The sequence below is a fragment of the Polypterus senegalus genome, chromosome 7 (assembly GCF_016835505.1).
Source record: "Polypterus senegalus isolate Bchr_013 chromosome 7, ASM1683550v1, whole genome shotgun sequence".
NCBI classification, from domain to species: domain Eukaryota; kingdom Metazoa; phylum Chordata; class Cladistia; order Polypteriformes; family Polypteridae; genus Polypterus; species Polypterus senegalus.
The window spans coordinates 166270913-166293344 of record NC_053160.1 but is presented as its reverse complement, the minus strand read 5'-3'; the positions used below and the strand labels follow the sequence as shown (position 1 = coordinate 166293344).

The 22432-nt window shown below is 36.1% G+C and overlaps 1 protein-coding gene across 1 annotated transcript in view; it reads right to left on the bottom strand.

Moving 5' to 3' along the window:
- LOC120532087 (protein shortage in chiasmata 1 ortholog-like) overlaps nucleotides 1-7465 on the bottom strand; it is a 42918-nt gene extending 35453 nt beyond the window's left edge. Inside the window, exons 1-2 of the mRNA XM_039757990.1 lie at nucleotides 7414-7465; nucleotides 5107-5220 (exon numbers count right to left, since the gene is read on the bottom strand). Coding sequence (XP_039613924.1) covers nucleotides 5107-5220; nucleotides 7414-7465 — 166 coding nt within the window. The remainder of the gene's footprint in view (nucleotides 1-5106; nucleotides 5221-7413) is intronic.
- Between the last annotated feature and the right edge of the window lie 14967 nt (nucleotides 7466-22432).

Sequence of the window (22432 nt, the reverse complement as noted above, 5' to 3'; positions counted from 1 at the left end):
TACATTGAGCACTACTGGAGTGGTTGTGGGTAAACTACATTTTAAAGACTGTGTAACACAACAGGTAAGTAACTAACAGCAGCTAAAATGTATATGGATCATCTCTCGTAGTAGATCCCTTTTGAAAGCGCTACACGACGGCTGTGGTATAGAAATTACATTTTCTATGTGAACGTTCAAATTTGTGCCTCTGGTAATGTGCCTTACCGGCATTTAAAGAAAATTAGTTTTGTGTCCTCTGCAGTGTTAAGAGAGAAAGGCTTTGGTTTGGGATAAAAGGAAAAGAGGTGTAAAGAAAGGAAAGTTGCCTTTTCTTTTATATAGTATAGAGAGATGTGTTCGCTGGCGTTATGATCGCCTTTTGGGGACAGTCGCGGTGGGTCTTGTGTAGACTGGTGAGACGTCCTCGCCATTAATCGGCTGTGATGGCACTGTCAGTCCTCCACTCGTGTGCGTGTTCATAATCCGAGTTTAGGACCTCATAATCGTATATGCAAAAGAAAGTGTGAATCGCCTTAATATTATTTTGCCGTGGTGTAGAAAAGGGGTCCTGTGTTTGCACTTGTCTGGGCTATAGCGCAGGGGGAGGATGAAAAAAATTAAAAGTGCTCACTTTGACTTAAAGCAGAAGCGCAGTCAGCGTCTCAAAGGCCGGCACAGCTATGCACGCTGGCTGCTCGACTTTTGCTGGGCAGGAGACCCTTTTGCAGACACGTTCATGATATCAAAAGTCTCAGCGCTTTTGGAGGTCATTCATATATTATATATATATAGCAAAATACCCGCTACCAAGCAGAGAAGTAGTGTGTTAAAGAAGTAATGAAAAGAAAAGGAAACATTTTAATAATAACGTAACATGATTGACATTGTCATGAGTGTTGCTGTCATATATATGCCTGCCTAAATAAGTCACCTCGCTTTGCTCTTACTTTATTTACCGTTCATTTAATCATGGCTAATGGCGGAAAAATTATAAAATGGAAGGAGGATGGCTTTACCAAAACAATTATTGATGGCGAATCGATTATTCATAAAGCTTGAATTGGTGATCTGTTTTTCTGTGTTAACCTCATATTTTTCATACTTCTTCTCAAACTAAGGTGGTGCGAGGGTAAAATGAATCGGGATGCGCTGATCAATGTAATCGTGTACCAGGAAATCATGCATTGACAAAAGCTCCCCTTTGCTTGTAATGCAAAGTGTGATTAAATGCATTATTTTTAACGTTATGGAGCACATGCATCGAAGCTTCTCAGCTGTGCTTGTGCTAAGAAAAGGAAAGATTTTAAAAATAGCGTAACACGATTGTCAATGTAACCTTTTGTAAGTAGTGCCTGGAGGATTCAGTGTGGAGAAACTCTAGAGAGAGCGTGTGTATTAACTTGTGGATTTTTCTGTGAGTATTTGGTGGCAGTCTGACGGTTGCTTGAAGACGGCGTTAGCTGCAGAGCTCAGCTCAGAGTGAAATGGGATGAATGGGCGGGGAGATGATGACGTGACTCCCCCACCCGCCTTAACTGTCAATCCCCCACAAACACAGTCTCGGAATTTGCATAAGCACACCCCTTCACCTACAATTTTAACTTAGTTACAAAGTGATCAAAACTCCCGTTTATATCCTCGTCCTCTCATTAAACTTGTATCCCGCATTACCTGTGGGCATGTGAAACGCCAGCAGTAGCCTGTCTATGAACTTAATTTAAAGTTTAGGTTTACACCGTGCTTTCTTTCCGAGGTAGCAGCACTCATGAATATGGTAGTATATGTCACTCGCTCGCTTCTTATTGTTTCGCTGCCTTCTCAATTATATAATGCATGTTTTCTTAAGCGCTTTTTGGAGGTCTTCCTGGTTTTCTACGCACTGCGTTGACAGTCAGTTCACGTGATTACGTGGAGGCGTGATGATGTCACACGAAACTCCGCCCCCCACGTCATTGCAGCTCAACTCCATTACAGTTAATGGAGAAAAATACCTTCCAGTTATGACCATTAGGCGTAGAATTTCGAAATGAAACCTGCCCAACTTTTGTAAGTAAGCTGTAAGGAATGAGCCTGCCAAATTTCAGCCTTCTACCTACACGGGAAGTTGGAGAATTAGTGATGAGTCAGTGAGTGAGTGAGTGAGTGAGTGAGGGCTTTGCCTTTTATTAGTATAGATATACTGTATAGGAAACAAATAAACTGAAGTAATACTTAAACTAACAGTCTTAATGAAACAAAAGGAAAGTCCTTCTTTAAATAAAATGTATTATTATTATTATTATTATTATTAATGAGCCACCATGAGCTACAACGTGATTTGGCTTGTAGAATCTATACCAAATCCCCACTCTACAATGAGAAATTTTTGAACATGATCTAGAAAGTTATTCTAGAATCTCCATAAGTGCTTAACTGGGATGAAGATGTCAAGCCTTTTCGTTGACTACTCATGCTCTTTGAATTAAGATATTTTCATCATGGAAGACTGTGCAAGTAGAAATGGAAAATGACAAGTCTTAAAGACTAAATTATTGCTTTATTGAGGTCAAAGACCAGGTATTGACGTGTTTGCTTTAAGTAACAAGCAAAAGAAAGTCTTAAGCCAGGCAGAGGGCTGCACATGTGAGTCTTTTAAATATTAAGCACCAAAGCTTTGAACATGAACCAAAATTGTGGTCAAAATAACAAGAAAAGGGTGCGAAGAATCACAAAAAATTGTGTTGGTTTGGTCATGTGCAGAGGAAAGATGCTGAGTATATTGGGAGAAGGATGCTAAAGATAGAGCTGCTAGGCAACAGAAAAAGAGGAAGGCCTAAGAGAAGGTGTATGGATGTGGTGTGAAAGGACATGCAAGTGATGGGTGTGACAGAGCAAGACAGAGGACAGAAAGATATGGAAAAAAAAAATCTGCTGTGGCAACCCCTAATAGGAACAGCCGAGAGAAGTAGTAGTAGTTATGGAATAGGAGTCATGTCATGACTGTGGATGTTATGATTTCTAAATACACCTTTATCAATATATATTCCTGTTTTTTTGGGAATTATTCTTTGCTTGATATTATTCTTTCTCATTATTTTGTTTATATTATACATCACCATTTTGTTTAACATGGGCAGCATCATTTTGTGCTTGTTGATTGTTGGTAGGGCGGCACGGTGGCGCAGTGGTAGCGCTGCTGCCTCGCAGTTAGGAGACCCGGGTTCGCTTCCCGGGTCCTCCCTGCGTGGAGTTTGCATGTTCTCCCCGTGTCTGCGTGCGTTTCCTCCGGGCGCTCCGGTTTCCTCCCATAGTCCAAGGACATGCAGGCTAGGTGGATTGGCGATTCTAAATTGGCCCTAGTGTGTGCTTGGTGTGTGGGTGTGTTTGTGTGTGTCCTGCGGTGGGTTGGCACCCTGCCCAGGATTGGTTCCTGCCTTGTGCCCTGTGTTGGCTGGGATTGGCTCCAGCAGACCCCCGTGACCCTGTGTTCGGATTCAGGGGGTTGGAAAATGGATGGATGGATGATTGTTGGTAACAGTTCACATTCTTTAACTGGGTTTGAGGCATGTGGATTTCAATTTTACATTCACAACTTAATTTTCAACAACACCCTCCCAGGTATGTCAAATGATTGTAACTGTCACAGCTAATGACATTATTATATAGTACCTTCCAGTATAAATATGGTGGCAATCAGTATCTGAACTCTGCTTCTCTCTGGGCTTATTTTTTCACATGTGTTTGTTTTTCTTTATTTAACTTATTTAAAAGACTACAATTCTCTCTCACTGTCTAGTATTTTTACTAAATTCTGCCACTTCCTTCACTGGTAGAACACTAGGAACAATTCTGCTACTAATTATCGCTACAGTAAATCCACTTGAGCTCCTTATGCGCAAAGCATACAATTATTCAACTCAAAATTATATATCGAGCACATCTGTCTCGCTTAAAATTGTCCAAAATGTTTCCAGGGCAAGATCCAACCTGCAAACATTGCAAGCAAGTTCCAGCCTCACCGGGCCATATGTTCTGGACCTGCACCAAATTAACATCATTTTGGACCAAAATCTTTAAATGCCTATCATACAGCCTTGGTGTCACAATCCTCCTAACCCATTAACAGCTGTGTTTAGTGTACTCCCAGATGGGCTTAAAGTGGAGAAGGGCAAACAAACTGTGATTGCCTTCACTACACTATTGGCACGCAGACTTACTTTGCCCAACTGGAAGAATCCTAACTCTCCTATTCTAAGTCAGTGGGTAACTGATGTTACTGTATATACTATTTGAAACTGGAAAAAATCAAATTCTCACTTAGAGGATCTGTGCAGAACTTTTTCACAACCTGGCAGGATCTGATCAATAACATTTTAGAATAAGCTTTTAAAGCACTCAGGATTTCTCCATTTATCTTTATTCACTTATTAATTCATCTATTTACTTATTTTTACTAGCTTTAAGTTTTACTCTGCTGGCTTAGCTCTCTTTCTCAGGGGTGGGGGTTGATTTGTTTTTGATCTTAGGTTTGTAAAAATTGATTTATTGGTATGGAATGATGTGTGATTCTAATAAAATCAATAAAATAAAAAAAATATTGCTACAGTTGCTGATAAAACAGTTTATTAATAAAGGGAAACATTTTGGTTTATTAGTTGGACTATGTGAAATTTATAGAATCAGTGGTTACACGGAATTAAAAGAGATCATTTATATCTTTATAATCATAGAATTACACTTTACATTCAATTTTTGCTTTATGAATATAATTGCAATTGTCAATCAACCAATACAGCACAGTGAAAAATAATGTTTGTATATTAATATAGTTAGTTTTGCATTGCAGTAGGGAATCTGGAAATAAACTGCAGTTACCTCTCATGTTTGTATCTTTTTAAAGTGTTTTCATAAAAATGAAACACATAGATTATCTAAATATTAAGTGTAACCCTAGGAACATAGAAATCAACATATACAGTTTCCAGATTTACTTGAAAGTCATACATACTTCACAAAAATACAGCTAGGCAAAAAACATTTTCATAAGTAAAAAAGACAAAAATAAATATAATTGTGAAGTGAAATTACTTCAATAAACAGTATAGAGTATAATGATACTATGAATAATTACCAGATTCCACTTACCTTGATCTATCTGTTCTAATACGTCAATTATATTTTCTGACATATCTTCTCTAGTTTTAAAAGAAGGACAATATTGTGAGAGTTCCAATGTATGCTTGGTATCTGTGTTAGTACCTAGAGAAGGAAAGGAAAAGGAAGGAAAATAATTATACGACACAATCACACATTATATACATTTGAGCCTGAACGTGAAAAGGGTATTCCATATAGATTCTGATACTGTAAGTGGTCAAAAACATGCTCCATATGTAAACTACAAGCTTCCAGTTACAAGATTCCGTCATGGCAGGATGTCATTCAAAGATGACCCATAGTCTGGTTAGCCTTCCAAAGACAGCACTATATCCTGTTATCCAGACTTATGATCTTATTAATATGACCTGTTCCCCCATCTGATGCAATCTTTTTATATAATACGCTACTGTGGCTGTTTGTTTGTCTGTCCAGGATTTTTTTTTATTTTTAATTTTATTGATTTTATTGTAATCATTCCATACAAATATATAAATTTTTACAAAAAATAGGATTGAAAACAAATCAACCCAGGATTTTAAATCACCTGTAACTTGCAAACTGTTTGACCTATTAACTTGAAATCTGGTACACATATACTACATGACGTCTACTATCCGCTTTTGGGGTGATGATTGATCTCCAAGGTTATTCCTCTTTTTATTTTTATTTTATTGTAGAATCAACTCTCAGCAGTGGCCAGCAGGGTGGCCGTATGGCGCATGTGTATGGGTGCCATTCTCATCCCTACCGCCTTCGCCATCACTGCCCCTACCTCTTCATATTTGAAATCATTCTGGAGGCAGATTAAAGACTTAAGTGCCAGCTTAAGTGAAAAATTTAATTAAACTTACAAAGTAATTGCAACTCAAACACTGACTTAATCAGTTTGAACGTGAAAAGATGTCGACGAAAGAAGAGAAGAAGTGGGCCGCTAGGGTGGGGAAAAGAGCTGCTCATGAAGCAGCAAGCACATCAACCTCTGAGCAAATGAATGCTAAACATACAGAGAAAGAGGAGGAAAACTATGAATGTTCAAGTCAAGTGTATTCAGTTATCATGCAGTGTGCCGTTACTGGTTTAATATATTTGCAAAGCTGCTATTAAGTCAATGCAGTTTTAGGACATAACATCAGACCTGCTTTAGGATTGAAGTTAAGGTTAAGGGTGTGAATGGCCCAATGACCTCAGTGCTGTATTAGGACAGAATGTTAGCTTTCTTTTAGAATGGCAGTTTTAGGATGTTGTTAGGGTTTAAGGAGATTGCTGCCTACATTCTTCATGTTCTGTTAATCATGTACCTAGCTAACAATAAAATGTAACTACTGTGCAATAGCCATTTGATGTTATTGGCTCCGGCAGACCCCTGTGACCCTGTAGTTAGGATATAGCAGGTCAGATAATGGATGGATGGATGTTTACTTTTCTATTCATGTGTATAAAAGCTTTGTCTTTTGTATTCAAACTTAAAACTGCACTGATGTCATGTCCTAAAACTGTACTGACATCAAGATGCTGCAGCTCTGCAAATAGATGCTCTCTGAAGGGCTACCTCTGCCAAAAGTGCTATGATATAAATAAAACATCAAGCCAGCTGCAGAAGAGAGATTGTATAAGGAAGACAATATGATCTATCTGAGTGGCATACAAAAGGTTTGTACACAAAGTTAATGTGGTAGTTTTCTCAATGATTGTTATGAAAAATAAAACTTACTTGGTTTGACTTGTGTTTCTTTTAACAAGTCAAGTTTTTGTGCTACCTGTTCTCTATAACAGTCAGCATTCACCAGCTCTGGGAAACCCCTGTAGTAAATGTTTGGCCTGAAAGATATCATTTACCTTAGTTTCATTTGTCAAACATATCTTCATGAACTTGGTTCCTTTGCACTTTATACAATGAGGGCACCCTCTGTAAACATGTTCACTGTACCCTTTCTTCCCATACCAGAAGGAAATATGTTATTTAGTTAGCAATGTGTTTTTTCCTCTTAATCCTCAACTAAGCCCTTTATCTATGCTAAACAACACTCCAGTGGTTTTCACCATGACTTGCAAGTAGAAAAACCTATTAGTATGAATACATTAATACATTTGACTGGATAATTCATGTGAAGACAAATATGAAAAGACAAAAATTACTAATTCAGAACATGGAAGTCTTTAAACAGTGAATCAGGAGCTGAATTCTCAAAAAGTCTTCTACCTATTGTTTGTTACAATTGTCTTTATGTGATATTATCAATGTTTGACTACAATTACTTTGTCAATCTACAGTACATTTCAAATTATTCTTACCTGTTTTAAGAGTATCTTTCCATGCGCCCTCTTCCTGCATTATTTCACCCATAATTCCCAATATATTTTTGAGTTCTGTTACTCCGATATTTAATTTTTTCTCAAATGGGTTAGATAATTCCAAAATATTAGGCAGCATAAAGGACTGTAAAAATAAACTGTATATTAATTATACACATACACATGCTCTGATGTTTATCCATCCATCCATTATCCAACTCGGATGTTTACACTGTGTTATATATTAATTTCCTTAATTTGAATTAAGAACTTTGATCTGAGCCCAAATTACATACAATATTTTATCATAAGAATAGTTAATACAGGTCAAGAAATTCTGCTGCTGTTTTTAAAAGACATGTCACTTTAATTTGTTTCACTTAACAGACATGTAATATTTTTTTACATATATTTTTATTACAGGCTAATTTAGTGCTTTTGAAAAATTTTATCAATTTAAGATGGATAATTTCACAAATATTCTTAAAACAATGATCTCTCTTTGTTTTCTGTACCTCATCAATAAGCACAGGAAATTTGCAACATAATTCTTTATGATTATCTCCTCTGTTCTGCTGTTTGCTCCCATTATTTATCGCAGTAAACCTCATACACTTTCTGCAAATGAAAGAAATTACAATTAGTAACTCTTTGACAATCTTAAAGCTCTGCATCTCAGTGTAAAAGCAAATAATCTTTATTATTAACACACTTTTTATGAAAAAATGCATTGTACAGTAACTCAATTTGTAAGCTTTTCATTAATAAGAATGCACATAATAACTAAGTTTCATCATTATTTCAGAAATCAACCTACTGATCCTTGAAAAGGTTACTTTTTAGTGAAGAATTTATCACAACTGAGAAATGGTGGGAAAAAAAACCTAAAAGTATTTTATGAATTCATTTTGAACAAGAATTGTAAACATAAACTTTACCTTGTTTCTATTTTACTTTATTAGATATTTTGGTATTTTTAAAGATGATTTCATAGTTAAAAAGTGATCTTTACAATGTGGAAAATTCTAGAAACATTTACATGCTCCAACAATCATCATTAAATCAACTACAATATGTAACAGAAAAAGTTTAAATCAGCAGCATAAGAAACAGCTGGTGATCGTTTATAAATTAGCAAATACCTATACCTAAAAAAAATTTCGTCCAGTATTTCTTTTTCATTGATTGACAAGGGATCTTCAACGATGAATGTTTTTAATCTCTCAAGGAGATTATACAGCCGTGGCATCTTTCTAGAAAATGCTGACAGGTAGTCTTGAAACACTACGTGCTCCTGTAAGAAAAGATCTGTGAAGTGAAAAAAGATGTTAAAGATGATTTATACACATATTACCATTATTTAAATTTAAACACAGCATGATTAATACCTTACTCATTAAAACTGTATTTTATAAAAAAAAAGATGTATGTACAGCATATATATATATTATTGGCATCTTGCCAGTAGTAGCCTTTATCATAACTATTGTCAGAGAAGATATGAAAGGAGGCCTTTATAATGGATGGATGGCAGAAGCAGCCTCCCAAGATCATGTGCTTCCCCAAAGGGATAGGTGGTAACATCTCTCTGGTAAATCTCCCATGTGTACACCTACAGGGCTGCATGACAGTTGTAGTCTCAAAGGGAGGCCCTGGTGGGTTTCTTGGGTGCTGTCATAGGGAGCTGTGCGAAGGAGCATTCCTCATTTTGGAGAGGTTCTGCCTGACTTGGAAGTGCTTCAGGAGGCACTGTGGTGGCACCAGAAGTACTCTTGGATCTGGCATAAAGGAAGCTGCTTTGCCTCACCCAGACAAGTTGGAGTTGGGTGTGGAGAACCGATAAAGATCACCTGGAAAGAGAAGAGGAGGAACAAGAGATACAAGGGGAAAAAAATGTACTGTGGTTGTGAACCCTGTGAAGATATCTGTTTAGAGGTATTTCTTTACAAATAAATTCTTATTTGAACCTGGGACATGAGTCAGTGGAATTGTGTTTGGAGTTTGGGGTGCTGTTATTTCCCCCTACAGGCCGCACATCATTTCCTACATTTTACTGCCATAAAATATTTAATCATTTTTGGAAAAGTACAGTATAATGAAATACGGTATTAAACATGATGAATATGAAATTTTGGCAAGTATGTCTGAAACAGTTTATCTGAAAACTACAGTGAAATTAGTATTTTGAAAATGTTTTTAGTCTTGTTAATATTGTTGGAATCTCTGCATAGCAGAAGGACAGTAATGACAGTAACCTACACAAGGAAGTGGTGTATTTTCAAAAGCATTTATAATTTATATATTTTTAAAGAAAGAGACAAGAGTAATAATAATAATAATATTTTTTATTTCCATAGCACTAAACAACTGAGTTAACTCTGTTAATAAAATACAATAAAAAATATTCCACTCTGATAACACATTTATTCTAACAGCAGACAGTAAATCTCCAGAGCATACCTTCATAATGAAATGTAACATCTTTAGCCGTCAAGGTAAAAAATTCTTCTTTCTGCAGTGCATGTTGCTCTTTTGTAATCCACAGTGATGTATATTTGTTACTGTTAGTCTGTGAAGAGGGATTTGAGCTGGGTACAGTATCCAAGGAATAATTTGAAATTTCCAAGCAGGAGTTGTTTCTCCTAAGCATTACACAATTTAAAAAAACTATTCAGAAGTAAGTACAAATTAACTAACCTCAGTTTAGACAATGTTTTCTAAAAACAGAAAACATGACATAAATTATTACTACAGGTATGGAGAATATGGCCATCTGGCTTAAAATTCATTTTTAATGTACGATATCTTGGTGACATAGAGGTTCAGTGGTTAGCACTGCTGCCATAAAACTGTGTGACAGTAGGTTTCTAATCCTGGCTCAGACCCTATTCTTATGAAATCTGCACTTTCTCCAACTGTCTGTGTTGGCTTTAATTCCAGATCACTTTCCAAAGATATGCATGCATTTAGGATAAATGTTTACTCTAAAATTGGCTAGTGTGAGTGAGTGTGGATAAGCCCTGGTTAGAAATATTGCACTTTAAATGTCATATTAAATAATATAATTTTAAAATATTTAGTCAGGTAAAAATGGATTTCAGTATGTCAGTTGCAATGTTGTTTTTGATACAGAGTGACAACACCATATAATAAAGTGTGATTAGATTCAATCAGGGTCAAACAAGGTAATATGTATGTATTTAATATTGTTGAAAATATATTTATTTTCAATATTTCAAACCATAAATGAAAAATGAATCTAGGTTACTAAGGAAATACTATAAAAACATTTGAAATTAGTACTCTTTCCAAATTCCCTCTCATGATTGAACATTCTAAAACTAGTGTTTTAGCAAAGTTCTTTCTTGTCAATCTATCCATTTTATGAAGCCACTCAATAAACATTGAAATTCACTGTGTCACTAAGAAATTGAACTAATATGAAATAAATAAATTTATAGCATATGATTTTTGTTCAAAACTACTGTATGTTCAAAGGTCTCTGGTTGGTATATATCTACGCTTTTACGGGTTCTGTGATAAGACACTGTGTATTACTGTACTAATAGATACTCATCAAAATGTTACTGATTAAGTATTGTTAAGGAAGTACAAATGGAAGAGGAAGTAAAAAGGTACTAATCCTTTAAGGGTTGCTTATATTTCAAAGATGAAAACTTTCTTTCTCCATTAATAGTCATGAAATGTGCGTGGGAAGCTAGTATAAGGTTTATATAATAATTAAGTGTAAGCTAGTACGTTTAAGGGCACACTGACCCCATGTAAAAGTATACAAGGTAATCAACAGAATGTAAAATAAAGCTTTAAAAAGTACCTTTCTTGAAAGTTTGAAATGGACCCATTAACATTCAGATCACTTAGCACTGAACCACTGACAGAGAGTCTACTTTTGGCCATCAAGGATCCTAAATGGAATAACAAGATAAGTTTGAAGAAATTCTCAATGACTTTAATACTAAATGGTTCCAATTAGTTAATGTGTAAACACATGATGTAACATACTTCAAAAGGTTATACTGAGAGTAATACACAATCACAAGAAAGTAGGAGATGAACATTCCACTCTTGAAGAGGGGATAAGTCTAGGTAATTTTAGCTTCCGAGTGAATAAAAAATTAATTTGCAGCTTACTTACTGCTGAATAACATGTAGCAAGTATCTAACCTAAAGCTTTTTCATTTCTGTTACTCGGCTTTTTGCTTGACATACGTTCTTATCTTGCTTATTCTCAAACTTACATAACTCACTTAATATTATATTTGGCTATCTTCTTAGTTTCTACATACCAGAATGCTTTTGTCTAAGAATGTGTCTGTGCAAATTTTTCTTTCTGTCTAAAAAAGTTGACATAAGCTATATATGTTTCATTTGACTCTTCATTGTTCCTGTCTCAACATTGTAAAGGTGTGACCTCAGAAGTTGTAACAAGAGTCAAAAGTGTTCCAGAAGCTCTCTGGATTAATAAAGTATCTATCTATCTATCTATCTTGCTTTCTTTCATCGATTGAAACCTCTTTGTCACTAAAAGAAAAGCTTTATGCAAGCTTTAATTGATGTTAAATGAGAGTAAGACTTGTTAAATGAATCAGGGTTTGAGAGAGGATATGAGTGTTGAGCTGAAGAAGTTTGCTTAAAATTATCAATTACCCTATCAAGTTAAGCTTTGCAATAAGTATAAATGAAAGACAGAGCCCAAACTGAAATACACTTGGAGCGGACTTAAAGAATCATAAAGTTATACTGTACGTGGCTAGCACTGAAGAGTAAATTGAACAAATGATTAAATACTTCAAAAAGAATTTTTTTAGTTTTAATGTTAAATTTGATAAACTTATTTTTCAACCCATCAAGTGTCTCTCTCTTAAGTAAAATGCTGTTAGGACAGGCTCCAGCCTCACAACTGCATAGCCAGAAAAAGTGAGTTTTGAAATGGATGGAAGGAACTTGTTCTTAACTGTGAAATATGCTAAATATTTTTATACATTTTCTCTTTATTAACATAATGAAATATTTTCTGTAACTAATGTTACATTATTAAATATTATTATTCAATGTTAAACACACCTTGTACTCTACTAGTTATGTGTAAACATACACTATAATGAACTGCCTAGCTGACAAGAGATTGCCATGGGTGTCATCAGGTAAGCACATTAAAAGGAAAGTCTCACACCTCTTCCACAAGTGAAGGATATAAAGACTAACAAAGCACTATAGACGAGTGTAACAGACAGAGAGAGATTTCTTTAAAAAGAAATGTGATATGTTTTGTCATATACCTGCAGGACAGAGCGTAGTGCCATCAGAAGGTTACAAAACCTTCATTATAAGGAGAGGGGGACCATGATATCGCCTTAGACAAGAAACCAATATAATGGCAAAAAGACAGAATACCTCCTAGCTGCTACACAGCACATGTTTTAAGGTGCAAACAGATGAAGGCTACCTGATTAACAGATGTGGCTCTCACAGTGAGCACTCACTGTAAGGACACCCTAAACTTATTGAGGAGATCTAACCTGGTGTTCTTGTATTCAAATCAGAGGTACCGTATCTCTCATTCTTGAAATGATTCCAGGACTTAACTGAAAGTGACTTGAGAAGTAGGTTTAAAACTGCCCTAATCAACAGACATAGTTGAGTTTAAACTCAGGAGGATAAATGGATTAGCATGCATTTCTTTGACACATATGAAGTAGAAAAAAGTACTTGAAGAAAAAAACCCAGCGTAAAGGACAGGACGTTTTTTCCCATGACACATAATACCAAGAACCAATTTGACTACTGTAATTTATACAGCTTATAATCTAACAATCCAATCTACATTTAAACATTTATATCTAAAAGGCTGTTAGTAACGTATAACACACCTTTTATTGGCATGCATACATATAGTAGATTTTTCAGTGGCATGAATAAATGCAAGCCACACTTGTTATGTGGATGTTTGGTACATGGGAAAAAACTAATGTATCCTTAGAAAAACTACACATGAGGAGAAGGTATTAACACTACACTGACAAAGGTTGAGCCAGTATAGGATAAAGCCGCAATTGACTTTTTTTTCTTTAGCACTGCAACACAGCCCAACAAGTCTGATAAAGGCATGCAAAGTTGAGCAGCAATGAATGCCACGATCGCCAACCTTCGCCAATTCTTTTGGACTCCCAGAATCCAAAATATTTCTTTCCAAACTCAACATTACCCAGAAGTTCTAGGTGTCTTATTACCACAACCCACTGAGTTGTAGGCATCTTCTTACCTGTACCCTCAGGGCTGAACCTACTGTATAGCTGCACCAGTGCAAAATGCACATCAGCATCTCACTGCTCTACATTATTTCTTTTGCTTTTTCAGATTACAAGGCAATGGGTAGTGAAGAAAAATTACTGACCCTTTAGGTAAGGTTTAGGACAGTGGATAATGGATGATATCGGTTTGGCAGCAATGAAGCAGCTGGCTCATATCCCTGAAAAGCTTATTTGCTGTTTCAGCTCTGTCACCACCTTTTTAATACTTTTCATATTCACTAGAAACCTGAAACACTGCCATACAAATAGCTAACTGATGTGTAACAAGCTCAGTATTCCTCAAACAGGACCTATGTTGAAAAGCACCCTCTTTGTCTACTTGTGGATTGATTAGAAAAAGATGCAGACATTTCCATATGACCTCATGCTTTTTTAATCCATTTTGCAAGAGGTGTAGGTTAATTTATCATTTTTACATTGAGATTAATTAGTTATATATTTTAAAACTTGTTACATACTAGTACATACTACTAGGTATAAACTAAAGACACCATTAGACAGAACTAATGACAAGATAGTGTAATCTTTTCTCAGGTGGCAGATGAAAAACTGCCTCAAGCCTTTGAGATGACAGGAACCAGGCAAAGATTAAATATAATTATTGATTTTTTGTTTCAAATGACTGACCATTAGCTGCAACTGGAAGCCATTAAATATAATATTTGTTTCTGGGAAATTGCTGTTTCTATGAACAGAAACAGAAACACAGCTACATTATGTTAGATAAATCTTATGTCTTTGCACGTTCCGTTTTCCAGATTATTCAGGAACTTAGAAGTCTTGAATTTCTTCATTTAACTTTACGGCTTGATTCCACAGACTACCTATTTGACATAACATATACAGAGTCAGTCTCCCAGATTGAAAGTGACAGAAACAAAGAGAAAAACAATAAACTCCAACTACTGAACAGCTTGTAGGTCCAAGTTAAAGGTGCACTTACTCTATTTTACTATCAGACCAGAAACCTTATTAATTATTTAATAGCTATAGCATGTAATGAACAAGCTTTTTGAAAAAAAAAAAAAACAATGTCATTGCCTGAGCTAAACTAAAAGGGAAACTGATTTCATTAGGAGTTATGTAGTGGTTAGCACTTCTGGCTTGTAAATATGGATGTCTTTAGTTTAAATGTCTAGCTTGGTCATTGTTTTTATGGAGCATGCAAATTCCACTGATGTCTGCATAGGTTTTGGGTTTTCCTTTGAGAAGTCTGTTTTACAAATATTGCCAAACATTCATCTATCCATTTTCTAAACCTGCAAATTCCGAGCAAGATATAATTTGGTTCTGCATCCTTTAATATACAGTATATATATACAGTATATATATAGAAAGAGAGAATTAGTCATCCAATATTTTGTTCCTTTTTATTTTATTGTGTATTGTTTTATATGTGTATACAGTATGCATTTGCTCATTATTCATTTTCATTATACAATAAAATTTTACCTCTACTCCAAGGTCTTCTGTATGTATCATCAAAAAGTGTGCCTTTGTAACAATATCCATTGCTTTGATCTAGGTGATGTGGAACAGGAACCAATAAACAGTTGTTCATCAACTTTTGCTTTGCCAAAGCCTACAAATAATATTACACATACATATATTACAAAAATATTTTTAACATAATTAAGCTAATCACATCTAATATAAATTAATTTTGATTATTAATCATCCTTTTCGATTCTGTCTAGATCATGACATAATATCAAGGCAAGACACTCTTCCTTTTTGGCATGTTCAGTTACAAAACATATAAAACATTTTATTATTTTGCTCAGTACATATTCTTGTACATCAGTTGTTTTCCCAGATTATAAGTATGCATTTGGGTAATTAAACTTGTCTATTATTATAATTCTCCAACCCAAATTTTTTTTCATATTGTTATGATGCTGATTATGGGCACAAATACCTGCATTGGGAAGGGAATTGATTACAGTGTATTCCCTCCCAATATTCTGCACCTGTTAAATAAAGCAAGACCTCCAAAATCTGTGTGAAGATTATATCTGCAGTAAGTGGCAGAGAGGGTGTGTACAGCATACAGCACCATAAGTGTAGGACAGCAAGCAGACAATGAGTACACTTCAAAAATGATAATCAAGTAATACAAATAAACATAAACATTGGCAAATTTCGCCACAGTAATAACTTTTAGTTTGTTAGTTCTCCCAGGTCTGCACAATAGGAATTAATTTTGCCAGTTTCTCTTCAAATATTTGCTCCATTTAATCAAGTTTCTGAAGTAGTACTTGTTGAAATGGCATTTTCAAATTCCGACATCAGCCATACACACTCTCAAAGGGACCAAAGTGGGACCTTTAACCAGAATACTTGGCCTCTGCTAGGAATGAATTTTCTATTAAAGCTACACTTTTTTCAAGGTTTGTTGTTTTTTTTAGCTGACTGAACAAAAAAAAAAAACTTCCAATATTTTGCAGTATTGAGCTTCATCCTTTTTTGTCTTCCACTTTAATTCTGCCCAGTTCCTGCTGATGTGAAGTTCCTCTGCACCATGCTGCTGCAGTAACCATGCCAGATTGGGACCCTTCCATTACCTAGTTGGGAGTACAGGAGAAAAAAAGGCAGGAGACTTTCTGTCTTTGCCATGACTTTTGCAGAAGGAACCCACAATTTGTGGAGTGTATCAGCAATCCGGCAGGATAAAGGATGCTTACTTGCCCGGGAGGACAACATAATAGTACTATTGGGGTGGACTCCTTACCTTAGAGAGCAGCATCCCTGGGCCTCAGTACCCAAATGGAGCAGCCCATTTGGGTTCCATGGGTGCCACCTGTGGGTGTTACAGTGATTTATGAGTCCTGTTTTCAGGGAGTTCTGCTTGACCCGGAAGTACTTCTAACAGGATACACCCTGGTAATGGAAGTACTCCCAGGCCCTGGATAAAAGGTCTTGCTTTTAATCACCCATGCGAGCTGGAGTCAGGTGGAAGAAGAACAAAACTCCCCTAGGAGGAGTGAAGGAGAAGGAAAAAACAGAAAAAGGATTGTGTTTATCTTAAAGTTATTACACCAAAAAATACCCTTTGTTAAGGTAACTGATTATAATAAAACTTTGATTTGAACTTTAGACTTATGTTTTTGCAATTGTGTCTGGGGTTTGATGTGTTACAATGCTCCACAATATATTAATGTACTAATAAATATAAACTGCTCAAAAAAATTAAAGGAACACTTTGAAAACACATCAGATCTCAATGGGAAAAAGAAATCCTCCTGGATATCTATACTGATATAGACTGGGTAATGTGTTAGGAACGAAAGGATGCCACATTGTTTGATGGAAATGAAAATGATCAACCTACAGAGCCCTGAATTCAAAGACGCCCAAAAATCAGAGTGAAAAAATTATGTGGCAGGCTAGTCCATTTTGCCAAAATTTAATTGCAGCAACTCAAAATTGTACGCAGCACTTTGTATGGCCCCTGTGTTCTTGTATACATGCCTGACAACATCGGTGCATGCTTCTAATGAGATGACAGATGGTGTTGTGGGGATCTCCTCCCAGATCTGGACCAGGGCATCACTGAGCTCCTGGACAGTCTGAGGTGCAACCTGGTGGCATTGGATGGATCAAAACATAATGTCCCAGAGGTGTTCTATTGGATTTAGGTCAGGAAAGTGTGGTGGCTAGTCAATGGTATCAATTCCTTCATCCTCCAGGAACTGCCTGCATACTCTCACCACATGAGGCCAGGAATTGTCGTGCACCAGGAGCCACTGTACCAGCATAGGGTCTGACAATGGGTCCAAGGATTTCATCCTGATACCTAATGGCAGCCAAGGTGCCTTTGTCAAGCCTGTAGCGGTCTGTGTGACCCTCCATGGATATGCCTCCCCAGACAATCATTAACCCACCACCAAACTGCTCATGCTGAATGATGTTACAGGCAGCATAATGTTCTCCATGGCTTCTCCAGACCCTTTCACTTCTGTCACGTGCTCAGGGTGAACCTGCTCTCATCTGTAAAAGCACAGGGCACCAGTGGTGCATCTGCCAATTCTGGTATTCTATGGCGAATGCCAATCGAGCTGCATGCTGCTGGGCAGTGAGCTCAGGGCCCATTAGAGGACATGGGGCCCTTGGGTCACCCTCATGAAGTCTTTCTGGTTGTTTGGTCAGAGACATTCACACCAGTGGCCTGCTGGAGGTCATTTTGTAGGGCTCTGGCAGTGCTCATCCTGTTCCTCCTTGCCCAAAGGAGCAGATACTGGTCCTGCTGATGGGTTATGGACCTTCTATGGCCCTCTCCAGCTCTCCTAGAGTAACTGCTTGTCTCCTAGAATCTCCTCCATGCCCTTGAGACTGTGCAGGGAGACACAGCAAACCTTCTGGCAATGACACGTATTGATGTGCCATCCTGGAGAAGTTGGACTACCTGTGCAACCTCTGTAGGGTCCAGGTATCGCCTCATGCTACCAGTAGTGACACTGACTGTAGACAAATGCAAAACTAGTGAAGAAACAGTCAGAAAAGATGAGGAGGGAAAAATGTCAGTGGCCTCTACCTGTTAAACCATTCCTGTTTTGGGGGTCATCTCATTGTTGCCCCTCTAGTGCATCTGTTGTTAATTTCATTAACACCACAGCAGCTGAAACTGATTAACAACCCCCTCTGCTACTTAACTGACCAGATTAATATCCCATAAGTTTCATTGACTTTATGCTATACTCTGATTAAAAAGTGTTCCTTTAATTCTTTTGAGCAGTATATATAAGCTGAACAATTCCTTTCCATAGCAATGAACCACAACCCTATCCACATTTTTTTCTTGCCTTGTACTCAGGCCTGCCAATAATTGCTTACTCTTTCCATTTTGATGTTGGGGATGTTGTAAACAAATCAGCCATGGGTAGACAGAGACACTTGCTTTGAAATGTGTCTGTGTATGCTTACTATTGTGCTCTAGTCAATTACAATTATTGTTAACTTACCAGCATCCATGTGGTGATCTTTTTTCTTAAAAATAAGTAATCATTGTAGATACTATAGACAGAGGCACTCAGCTAGACCGTGGATAAGAACCATACATTACAGCTTTCTTTAGCCTGTTTAATTTTCAATTGATGGTAGTCACTAAAATCCAGCCTATAGAGATATTTATATAGAAAACTAGGGGGCTTTGCCCCCTGCTCGCTTTACTTGCCAACCCCCCTGTCTGCGCTATGCGCTAGCCTCTTTGCGGTTCTGTTGCTCGCATATGGGAATGCGGTTGTACAATTTAAAAAGATTTTTATTTTCATGGGAATTGTTACATATGCATAATATTTTACATTACAGCAAGTAATTAACATTAAAAAATGAGTTAAACAAAATAATTTAAAATGTTTCATGTTGCATTAGTTATTTGTTGCGTAATATGATTTTGTTCTGTTTGGCTTTGAAATTTATATGCAAATACTTTTTAATCTTAAACTTTTACTGTAAAACTTCAGTAAAAACTATTTTTTGAACTGAATTTTTGTCAATATCGCATTGAATTTTCATTCTGTGTTTGGACTTTATTGTGACAACACAACATATAATTGCCCATGATTGAATTTCGTTTCTTTCTCTCTATTAAATAAAACGACTCTTACGAATGTTTGGCTCTGAGATTTGTTAATCGTCTTTGCTATTCTAACGGGAAACTGTTAACAATTTAATACAAATGTCATATCAAGATCTCCTTTTTTGTGAAATGTTATCCGTGGAAGATGTACTACATTACCTTTCTTGGATACATCCTTCTTTCTCCAGTAATTTCTCCACCAACTGTTTCAGCATAGTCTATTGCTACGCATTTAACCAATTTACTGTGTAACTGATAATCATTTTTGGTATTAATTTGTTTGACTTCATCGTCTCTCAGTGCTAGGATTGCCCGTGTACTCATTTTTTCTGTTGATAAACCTTTGTGATGAAATTCTCGAATAAGATTAGGACATAATACATATTCTTCAATTGGGGACTTAAAGTAAGGAAAATGATCACATATGTAAGAGCTGAGAGAGCAGAAACTGTGTCTGTCAAAAGGATTCACAAGAATGAGAGGTGGGATTACTGTGTGCATGGTTGAAAATGGATGAGAGGAGGGAGTGACTTGAAAAAATCTCTTGACCAAGGTCTCAAATCGTGGGACTTGAAAAAATCTCTTCCAAAAAATCTTGTCCCGTCGCAAGATTATTTTATATAATAGAGAGACTTATTTACAACTTTTACACTGCTATTTCATCTCCCAGCAACACAAATGCTTTTTTATGCAGGCTAGAAACTGAGAAAAATAATATGTCTAATTGTCCTTCACTTCAAACAGTTTCAGGTCCTGAAGTGCTATTGGTTAGTTTTGATGACGATACAAGAAGCATTACTAAATTTTATCAAAAATACCAAAAATGTATGCTTATGTGACCTCGGAATACGATGGGAAAAGAGATTTTTTTAGATAAGGAATTGGACTTGGTTCTTTATAAAATACATTCATCTTAAATTTGTGTAAAACAGGCTATAATCCAATGAAAAACTGGACATTCTGCACAAATATCCAAACTATCTAGTACAAGATCCAAACTGTAAACGCTACCATCAGGGGCATGGTTCACTAGGTCATATGTTTTGGGAATTCTCTATGTTCCGAAAATTTTATTTTAAAACTTCTGTCTAGTTCTAATAGCTAAAATCAATCCTAACCCATTAACATCAATACTTAGTAACACCTATATGGGAATACGTTATGCAACAAAAAAAACTTTTGTTTTATTCTATACTACATTATTGTTACAAAGACTTATCAACAGTCCTAATCTTTTTTTTTTTCCATAACTCACTGGCAGAACAATGTCGCATATTTTCTTAAACTGGAATAAAACAACATTCTCTGATGAAACATTCAAGAATGGTTTAGAATTTGGCAAGAATTGTTCTTTTAAAATAGCTTACTGTGTCTCTGTTTAACCATTTCTGCTGTTTTAATACAAATGAGGAACAACAGTGGGCTTTCTTGTTATATTTTTAAAGTAGCTTGCTGTGCTCTGCTTAATATTTCTTGCTGTTTTAATATACAGTATATAAGAAATAACACAGGGTTTTTTTGTCATGTGGCTTTGTAACATGGGAAGTATGTGTTTGTATGTTTTTCTTTTTAGCTTGATTGATTTTTTCTCTTGGACCACAATAACTGTACTGCTGTATTGTTTATATGAATATATGTTAGACAGAACTGTGTGTTATTGTATTTTGTTTACTTGATTTTTTATTTGCCACAGCTATAGATGCATTATATTCATGGATGAATATGACGGACATTAATTGACTCTCATCAATCTGACATTGTGCTGAAAAGTCGCCAGAAAGTGGTGTAATTTGTCACCCTTTGCTATTCTTAATTGTGTAGTCAGATATCCTCAAGTCATAAAGATCCAGGCACTATAATCATTAGGTTTGACATCCAGTTAGATTAGAAGTTTGTAATCTGCCACTAGCATTAGTAGGCTGAAGCAAACAGGAACTTTGTCAGCTTAAAAACCTATTCAGACTTCTAAATGTGAGAGTGTTTTTGCTCTACAGAACGATCACTCCACTTGGGCTCTGCTGCAATATTTTTTTTATTATACTGAACGATGTGAAGGGAAGGTGCAAACGAAAAGGGTTGGCATGTGGCATCTGAACCCATAGAGCGGGGCCTGGTTTGAAGGATGTTCCGAGGACAAACTGGGACTATCTGTGGGTAGCTTAAAAACATAATTTTTCTAGTGCTGTTAATGTTAACATTGGCAGATTAAATTGAAACACAATCTAAAGTTCCATTATTTAGAATCTCTATTTTATATTTAATATTAAAGCTTTCTTCAGCAGTATACAAAAAATAATTTTTAATATTGGCAATAACTATATCTAATTTATGTTTTCAGAAATGTTATAGGTTGGTTAATAAATTTAACAATCTACATTGATTGAAAAAGCTTAAATGCTTACAATATCATCATCGTAAAAGGTAACTAGCTATTAATTAGAACTCATAGCTTGGTTGCCAATTTCTTCTCTCAAACAAGAAAATGTGTGCACCTCCTTTTCAAGTGATGGCAATAACTGTACCTAATTTATGTTTGTAGAAATGTAATAGGCTGGTTAATAAATTTAACAATCTAGTTTAATTGAAAAAGCTTATGTTTACAATATCATCATCATCATCATTGTAAGAGGTAACTAATAATTAACTGTTTGTTATGCCTCATAGTTTGGTTGGCAATTTCTTCTCTCAAACAAGAAAACGTGTGCACCTCCTTTTGAAGTGATATGTCACTACAACAAAACAAAAACAGGTTCAGCTGTTCGCATCTCATTGCTTCAATTTCTGTCCTCTTTGACTGTACACAGTGATTGAATCAAATAAAATCAAAGTAAGTGGGGTGCCTCTGGCTCTGAGCTTGCAGTGTTGAGTACAGCAGCTTCAAACAAAATACACAAGGTGCTTAAATTTAAGATATAGTAAAATGATGATCGGACGCAAATGTTCCTAAAGATCCCACAATATTGTACTGATGGCGTTTTTAGAACAACAACTTGTGTCTGCACAGAACGTCCAGGGACCCTCACAAGTCAAGGGGACCATGATAAACGTTTCCCAACCCCATGTCGGCACCCTGTTCTCAAGTGTCACCAGATCCCAGGGTCCAAAGATA